This window comes from Colobus angolensis, unplaced genomic scaffold (assembly GCF_000951035.1).
Source record: "Colobus angolensis palliatus isolate OR3802 unplaced genomic scaffold, Cang.pa_1.0 Scaffold19, whole genome shotgun sequence".
Lineage (NCBI taxonomy): Eukaryota > Metazoa > Chordata > Mammalia > Primates > Cercopithecidae > Colobus > Colobus angolensis.
The window spans coordinates 13059802-13069514 of NW_012115043.1; the positions used below are offsets into that span (position 1 = coordinate 13059802).

General features: G+C 36.3%; 1 protein-coding gene across 1 annotated transcript in view; it reads left to right on the forward strand.

The window, feature by feature from the left end:
- Positions 1-9713, forward strand: part of ADAM10 (ADAM metallopeptidase domain 10) — a 157987-nt gene that overhangs the window by 65678 nt on the left and 82596 nt on the right. The window contains exons 3-4 of the mRNA XM_011940505.1: positions 4487-4605; positions 7537-7695. Coding sequence (XP_011795895.1) covers positions 4487-4605; positions 7537-7695 — 278 coding nt within the window. The remainder of the gene's footprint in view (positions 1-4486; positions 4606-7536; positions 7696-9713) is intronic.

Consider the following 9713-nt stretch of genomic DNA (forward strand, 5'->3'; position numbering starts at 1 on the left):
TATTATTATTATTATTATTATTATTATTTTGGAGACAGAGTCTTGCTCTGTCGCCCACGTTGGAGTGCAATGGCATGATCTCAGCTCACTGCAACCTCTGCCTCCTGGGTTCAAGCAATTCTGCATCATCCTGCCAAGTAGCTGGGACTGCAGGTGCATGCCACCATGCCCGGCTAGTTTTTTGTATTTTAGTAGAGACAGGCTTTCACCATGTTGCCCAGGCTGGTCTTGAACTCCTGAGCTCAGGCAGTCTGCCCGCCTTGGCCTCCCAAAGTGCTAGGATTACAGGCGTGAGCCACCACACCCGGCCTGCTTGCATTATTTCTAATATTAAATCAGCAGTCATTCTGCATATAATCAGTCTCTTTTTGATGGATTTTAAGATTTTCTCTTTAACACTGATTTTCAGCAGTGACTGTGGTGTGTCTTGTGGGTTTTTCTTTGTGTGTATCTTTCTTGGTGTTTGTTGAGCTTCTTAGACTTGTGTTTAGAGTTTTATCAATTTGGAAGTTTTTTTTATCATTTCATCAAAATTTTTTTTTTTTTTCTGTCCCCTCTCCCTTCTTTATTTACTGTCTCATAGGTTACTGAGGCTCTGGGTTTTTTTTTTTTTTTTTTAAACTGTTTGTCTCTCTGAACATCAAGTTAGATAGTTTTTTTTCCCCTGTCTTCAAGTTGACTGATATTCTTTCTTGTAGTATCTCATCTGCTCTTAAGTCAGTCCAGTGAGATATATATTTTTAATTTTTTTTTCCATTTAGAAATTACATTTTCCAATTCTGGAAGTTTCCTCCCCTCTCATCCCTTTCCCTCTCTTCTCCCTTGCCTGTCCCTCCCCTGCCCTCATTCTGCAGTTTCTGGTTTCTCCTTATTATGCTTATATTTTCCCCATAATCTTTTTAACATATTTACAATGTAAAGACACTAAATCCTTGTCTGCTAATTCCATTATCTCTCATTCTGAGTTTTTTTTTTTGGACTAATTTTCTTCTTCGTCACATTTCTTTATAGTTAGTGGTTTGGTTTTTTTCCCCTTAGTTTTTTTTATAGTTAGTGGTTTTTAATTGGATATTTCACATTTTGATTAATACTTAGTGTCTCTTTGTTGTTGTTTTTGTTGTTGTTGTTTTTTAAATTAGAGATGGAGTCTTGCTACATTGCCCAGGCTTATTGCAAACTCCTGGGCTCAAGCGATCCTTCCCACCTTGCCCTTGCAAAATACTGGGACTACAGGTGTGAGCCACTGTGCCCACCGGTGTCTGGATTTTTAAAAAACTTTTAATTTAAAAATAATTGTAGATTCACAGGAGTTTGTACTGGGAAGTCCTGGACATCTTTCCCCCAGTCTCCCTCAGTGTTCACAATTTGTGTAGCTATACTACAACATCAAAACCAAGACTGATATTGGTACAATGCTTAGAGTTTATGTGGACTTCATCAGTTTTACATGTACGTGCATGTGTGTGTGCCTGTGCGTAATTCTGTGCAATTTTGTCTCATGGGTAGTCTTGTGTAATTATCCCTACAATCAAAGATACTCAGTGGTAGCGTCACCAGACTCCTTTGTGCTATCCCTTTATGGCCATGTTCATCCCCTCCCTCGTCTGTAATCCTTAACAACCATTAATTGGTTCTCCATCTCTGTAATTAGATTGTTTCATGATTGTTGCATGAATCATATTATGCAGGTAGTATCTTTTGAGATTGACTTTTCCACTCAGCATAATTTTTTTGAAGTTTGTACAGATTGTTGTGTTTATCAATAGTTTGTTCCTTTTTATTGCTATAGTCTATCCTATTGTATGGATATACCACAGTTTAACTGTTTGTATTTTCTTTTTAAAAAGTATGGAGTTTTGTTTTGTTAGATAGTTGAGCAAGTTGTGGATCAGCTTGACCCTTTTGAGCCTTGTTTTTAAGCTTTGTTAGGATAGGTTTGAAGTAGCCTTTATTCTAGGAATAGTTTGTTCCTATTTCCAAGGAGTGGCTTTTCTGGGTTCTCTATTAAATGACAACAAAGTCTGTCTTCTGTGCTTGATTAGATCTTAAATGTATCCCTGTCCCTTGCAAGATCCATTGGTTGGTCAACTAACAGCTCGCCAATAGTTATTTTTTGACCCACCTTTGTGGAGTCTCTCTTTATGCATCCATGATAGTATTGAGCCAGAGACTACAGTTGAACGCCTGTGCAGATTTCTGGAGTTCTTTCTCATTGCTGAATGTTCCTTTTTTCTTAAGTCATAGTCCTTCACTGCTTGTTGTCTGTTGTCTGAAAGCAGTTGTTTCATTTATATAACTGAAAAGCTGTATTTTTCAGGTTGATAGGCAAGTCCAGTAATGGTTTCTCCACCATTGTACACAACAAAACTTGTTTATTTCCAAGTTAGTAGTTTGAAAGTCAGAATTGATTCATCTGTCCAAAGAGCAGTAGTTTTTGTTTTGTGTCTTAAGGTGTTATTTTAATTTACATTTTATTTTTTGAATAAGAAATGTGTTCATATATTTTAAAATTTAAACAGCACAAAAGATATACAATGAGGTATCCTCCCCTCTCTTATTTCCCATTCGCTCACTTTCTGTTCTTGTGGACAACCATTGTTATTAATTTATTGTGTATCTGTCAAGAAATTCGATGCACATTCTGATAATGTGTATCTTCCTCAGAAATTCTCTACACAGAACTGTATCTTTCTTTTTTTTTGTACCTTTTTTTTTTTTTTGGAGATGAAATCTTGCTCTATTGTGCAGGCTGGAGTGCAGTGGCACGATCTCAGCTCACTGCAAGCTCTGCCTCCCCTGGATTCACGCCATTCTCCTGCCTTAGCCTTCCAAGTAGTTGGGACTACAGGCGCCCCCCACCACACCCGGCTAATTTTTCGTATTTTCAGTAGAGACAGGGTTTCACTGTCTTAGCCAGGGTGGTCTTGATCTCCTGACTTGATGATCTGCTTGCCTCGGCCTCCCAAAGGCTGGAATGCAGTGGCATGATCTTGGCTCACTGCAACCTACCCCTCCCAGGTTCAAGCAGTTCTACTGCCTCAGCCTCCCCAGTAGCTGGATCTGGAGGTGCAAGCCACCATGCCTGGCTAATTTTTGTATTCTTAGTAGAGACAGGGTTTCATCATGTTGGCCAGGCTGGTCTTGAACTCCTGACCTCAGGTGATCCACCCACCTCAGCCTTCCAAAGTTCTGGGATTACAGTCATGAACCACTGCACCTGGCTTGACTTTATATTTCTTATGCCACATTCTTTGTAGTATGGAAGTAATTTCGCTTACGTCAAAGTATATATAAGATAAATTTCTAGAAGTGGAATTCTTGTATCAAAGGCTATGTGCATTTGTAATTTGAATTTTTTAAACTAGTTTTCCCGCCATATTGTACCAATTTATTCATGTCACAAATGTGTGAAGTGACATTATGTTTCCCCATACAACTTAATGTGTTACAAATTTTTATTATTTAAAAAAACAAGGTTCTTATCGTACTCTGCAAAATATATATATGTAAAAAAAGAACATAATATTTTGTTGTAATTGTCAACAAAATTGAGTAGAAATTCCATTATGTTCAGACTTCTATAGCAATTGTAAAAGACTTGATATACTTTTAAGAGTTGAGTAATGTTAGCTAATTTGTTGCCGTTTTATCATGTATCTCCAGTGTGCCAGGTACTGTGTTATGACTTTATATACATTATAATCTCTAATATTTAAAGTAATTTTACAAGATATATAGAATTTATTACCTTTATTTCACAGACAGGAATCTGAGCTAGTAAATTCTAGGCTTAAGATTTGATTCCAATTTGATTCTAAACTCTAGATTTTTGTCGTATCTTCAATTAATTTTACTTCAGTATTTTGATCTTTCCCTTTTTTTATGTAGAGGAGTAAAATTCCTCTGATTTCAGCCATTATCCTGGTCTTTCGGGGTTCCCAAATTGAATTTTGGAAGATTTATGTTGTTTGCAACAATTAGAAGCCCCAGGGTAAAACAAAGAGTATACACACTTGTCTTTCTGAGAAGAGATGTTAAATACCCAATATATATTGCTGCTTTCTTATGTATTTTCTTATTTGACTTGTAGAAAGTAGGGGAGAATAGCAAAGCTACAGAATTACTAGAAAGAGAAGACAGGCAGTGGTAAATAATAGTAATTGGCTCAGGAAGCCTGTTTTAATCTCCAAGTAACTCAGTTGCTGTTTGAATATCTTGTTTTACTATGTGAGAATCACTCTATAGGCATTTATTTTTAATATCCTAGACAGTTACTGTTTAATTTATCTTATTTAGAGTCCTACCACAGCTAATAAGTTGACTTTTAGAGCAGAATGTTTATTTAAAAATCTTGGTTAGCATATTTCACAAATAGACAAATTTCATAACAGTCCACATTTTATAGACTTTTAAAAATAAAAAGTAATTGTTTAAAATTTGGATCTTTTTAATTTCAGTTTTTCCCCCTTCCCATCCCATTTTACAGACATTTCAACCTACGAATGAAGAGGGACACTTCCCTTTTCAGTGATGAATTTAAAGTAGAAACATCAAACAAAGTACTTGATTATGATACCTCTCATATTTACACTGGACATATTTATGGTAAGTTGGACCTAACAGAACCCTTTTTCTTTCATTTTTTTTTTTCTACACAAAGATGCTTATTTTGAAGTGTAAGCAGATATTTCAGAAAAGGTTATAAATTCAGAGGAGATTGAATTCATCATGAAGGGTCTTTGAGAAATGAAGTAATGTTTGAACCTATCTTTACATGTATGTTTAATAGTGAATTATGAAATATCTGGCTTCTGAAAGGTATAAAATTTTGACTCAGTACTTTTAAACTATTAGAATTTTCAAAAATTTTAATGACTTCTATAATTTTCAGATTTTCCAAGTAAGAAATTAATAGTAACTTTGCTGTGTTTTATGAGAAAACAGGAAAAGTCTAAAAGGAAGCAGTAAAGATTATCTTAGCCAAAGATAATGTAACAAAGTTATCTGTAGGAAAGTCCTCCCGAGGCCCTGCTTCCTCAGAATCTATTTGCTTTATTCACAGTTCTAACAAATTTCTCTTACTGCGTCAAATTAAAAGTGCATATTGGGGAGCATCAGTGGCACACTTAACCCAATAGAAAGTTACATCTACTAGTAGTGTTGAAAGAACAGAACAATTATAGAAATCATAAAAAAGCTTAAAAAATGAAAATATTCTGGGGGCGTTGGAGAGAGGCAAAATGTCATTGTTTTGTAACTGTATATTAATAAGTATTCAAGATGATTCTCAGTTAAGACGGTGTTAAACTGAGATTATTTCTGCGCGAGTGGTTTCTACTGAAAATAATAACATGAAAAATTAAGTACTTAAAGAATTTTTTCTCATTTTTTGATTGTGCCAGATGAGGCATTTCTATACTTAAACTTTCTCATTTGTAGAATAAGCCTAATAAATTCTTTAGCTTTTTTGTACTCTTACAATTCTGTAACCAAAATAAAGCATTTTTCATCAGTAGATTTTCAATGTCAAACCTTAGTGTTCTATTATCTTCTTGATTATTTATCTTGCTGGGCAAATAACTTAGTAGTTCCTGCCCTTTTTTGCTAGGTGATGAGATCAAGAAAAGTACAAGGCTGTAAATGAGTTTGCAGATAAAAATCATGTTATTTAGGTCAGGCATGGTAGCACTCACACCTGTAATCCCAGTGCTTTGGGAGTCTGAGGCAGGAGGATTGCTTAAGACCTGGAGTTTGAGACCAGCCTGGGCAATGTAGTGAGACCTTTACTCTAAAAAACATAAAAAAAAATTAGCTGTGGTGGCAAACCCGTAATTTCAGTTAGGTGGGAGGCTGAAGTGGGATGATTGCTGAGCCCAGGAGGTTGAGGCTACAGTGAGCTATGATTGTGCCACTGCACTATAGCCTGGGCGATAGACAGAGCCCCTGTTTCTTTATTCCAAAAAAAAAAAAAAAAAAAAAATTACTTAAAATACCAGTGTCTTGGGCTCTTACCTCCAGTCTATGATTAATGCAAAGGCAACTAATTAATGTTACTCTACAACTTAGAAATTGTGGAAGGCCTGATTTTTATTTTAATGAGAGAATTGTAATGGGTAACTTCAAGGTGTAAAGCCCTCTCCCTCTACTTTCACCCTTTATGTCATTTGATTTTGGTGCTCACCTTTTCGTGGTGATTATATTAAAAACCAAAAGTACCTTTTTTCCTATTATTTCCTTTCACTGGAGAAGTATAATTGATGGGATAGTATTACAAATTTTTGTCCTGTATCTTTAAAAGTACTGTTGGTATAGTTTTGTTCAAAGTTCCTCTGAAATATATGACACTGTTCTGTTTAAAAGTGTATTTATAGGCTGGGCATGGTGGCTCACGCCTGTAATCCCAGCACTTTAGGAGGCCGAGGCAGGTGGATTGTTTGAACCCAGGAGTTGCAGACAAGCCTGGGAAACATAGCAAGGCCCCATCTCTACCAAAGATACAAAAATTAGCTGGAGGTGGTGGTGCATGCCTGTAGTCCCAGCTACTAGGGAGGCAGAGGTGGGAGGAGTGCCTGAGCCCAGGAGGTTGAGGCTGCACAGAGCCATAAGCTTGTGTCACTGCACTCCAGACTGGGTGACAGAGCAAGACCTTGTCTCAAAAGCAAAACAAAACAAAACACAAAACCCCTAAGCATAGCGCAGAAGTCAAAAGGCCTGGCCCATTTGCAATATATCAGATGGGAAAGGAGCTTTTTTTCTTGTGGTACCTGTAGCAAAATTTTCAAAAGATGCTTTGGATGTCTTTATTCTGAAAGTGTATATTTTATCAGTGGGTTTGCTTGCTTTCAAGTTTAAATTAATTTAACTATTAATTGTTTTGTTTTATTTTTTGTTTTGTTTTGTTTTGAGACAAGGTCTTGCTCTTGTCACCCAGGCTGGAGTTCAGTGGTGCCATGTCAGCTCACAGCAACCTCCGCCTCCAGGGTTCAAGTGATTCTTCTACCCCAGCCTCCTTAGTAGCTGGACTTACAGGCGTTGTGCCACCAGGCCCAGCTAATGTTTTCTGTTTTTAGTAGAGACAGGGTTTCACTATGTTAGCTAGGCTGGTCTCGAGCTCCTGGCCTTGAGTGATCTGCCCGCCTTGGACCCCCAAAGTGCTGGGATTATAGGTGTGAACCACACTGTGCTGGGCCAATTTACAGTTGTTGATGACTATTGCATACATGCTAGGCACTGAGCTAGATGCAAGGAATGTGGTTGGTAACAAGGCAAATACTCTATTTTTCATTGCTGTTATTAGTAGTTGTATATGTTTTAACTAAATACCAGTTGCTGTTCACATTTCACATTCTACTTGATACATTTTATGTGAAAGTTTCCATGGTAAATTTATATTCAGGAATTAACCATATATATGTGTATATATGTATGCATGTGTATATATATATATACACACACACGTATGTACACATATATATGAACTAATTTAGCATTCATGTGCAAATTAAATTGTCGAGAATTTGTTGCTTTCATTAATAGGTGAAGAAGGAAGTTTTAGCCATGGGTCTGTTATTGATGGAAGATTTGAAGGATTCATCCATACTCGTGGTGGCACATTTTATGTTGAGCCAGCAGAGAGATATATTAAAGACCGAACTCTGCCATTTCACTCTGTCATTTATCATGAAGATGATATTAGTAAGTACTTAAATTTTATCAAGTAGCCTTTTTCAAAAGGCATGTAATAGTTAAAACTATGTGGAGACAAATGAAGCATTAGCTGTTGTCTTTCCTGAGTTACTAATCAGGCTAGAACATAGTTTTTACTAGCAATTGCTATTTAAGGAATAGTAGATATATGTAATGAGGCAATTTCCTTGTCAATCCATTGCCAGTACTGCTTCGTTGATATGACACAACTAATTCTGTTTGAACTGTGTGAGTCAACCAAATCTGACTGAACTGGAAGTTGTATATTTTGACATCAGCCAGTCTGTGTAATGCTAATACCTTTGTGTGTGTGGCCTACTGAAGGTAGAAGCGCATCATTACTTCTTATGTAAATTTCAGTGTGGGTATTTGTGTAGTGTTTAAGGAATATTTTAGGTATTTTTGTAATTTTTTTTTTTTTTTTTTTTTTTTGAGACAGAGTCTCACTCTGTTGCCCAGGCTGGAGTGCAGTGGCCGGATCTCAGCTCACTGCAAGCTCCGCCTCCCGGGTTCACGCCATTCTCCTGCCTCAGCCTCCCGAGTAGCTGGGACTACAGGCGCCCGCCACCTTGCCCGGCTAGCTTTTTGTATTTTTTAGTAGAGACGGGGTTTCACCATGTTAGCCAGGATGGTCTCGAACTCCTGACCTCGTGATCCGCCCGTCTCGGCCTCCCAAAGTGCTGGGATTACAGGCTTGAGCCACTGCGCCCGGCCTATTTTTGTAATTTTTAAGTCCATTGAATATTTCTTTTTGGAATCTTAAAGTAATGACTTGACCTCAAGAGTCCAACTTTATCATGGATTTTGTTCTCTGCCATCTTTATATGATGATATTTTTCTGTTTTACGAATAGAAAATGTATTTAGACTTTACCTTTTTAATTATATTGTCCATATATCCACAGTTATCCAGTTACTGGAAATGCTTCTTTGAAGTACCACAGAAATACATTTCTCTAATTTATATAGCTCTTGAATACTCATTTATTATTTTTTGACTGTAATTAGACTATTCTCTCAATTTTTGCCTACTTTCCTAACTTGGCAGCTTCTTCCTACGTAAGTTTTCCTTTGTATAGACAGGAATTTATTGTCAATGATTTTATTCTCATCCCTAGTGATACACTGACAAGCATTAACCATTTTGACTTTTTGCTCCATCAGCTATGACAGTTTCTGTACTTCATCTGTCCAACTGCTCATTATCTTTGCTGCTAGATTACTATAGAAAATAGCATACGTATTCTAGGTAGGATGCATTTATGATTTTTAGCTACTTGTTATATCATAAGCTTATCAATGCTACTTGCCTGTATTTTCATTCATCTCTATTTGATTCCTTTTCCAGTTTTAACTCCTGGTATTTCAAACTCTACCTTTCTTTTCAAGCTCTAAGCTATCCTTCTCCTTCATAAGTAGGAATATGCATTCCTTTGCTTTCTTTTCTTTCTGCTGACAAAATTATTATTTACCTGGTTTGTGTCTTGTTTTGTAATTTTCTTAGTAATTTAACTTTTTTTTGCAGGGTTACCTCTCCTGTCAGGGTATGTAAGTTCTCCAGATATAGTTTCTGTTTCTTTTGCTCCTTTAATATTCCAGGTATCATTTGTCTGTGCAGCAGGCTTTTCATAAATACTTAATGAAATATTGGAATATTTTTCTAGAATGTTTTATCAAAATCAAGTAAAACCTTTTGAGGAAGGAAGGAGAGGAAAAGAGTATCTGCCAGATTATTTTTTCTTTTCTATCATATTGTAATTGTACTTTCTCCATTGCTTTCTACTTCCTATCAGTGCCCTCTACTGTATTTGTTCTGCCTGTTTTGACTTCTCTTACTGTGCCTGTCTCTTGTTTTCCTTCTTGTTATCTACTTGAGTGTAGTTTAAGAATATTTTTTTCCACTTTTATTTATTTCTTGTAATATAATTGTATTTTTCACATATTGCATCCAACAGTAATTTCCAAATATCTTAATAGGTGTCAATCTTTTTTTTTTTTTTTTTTTTT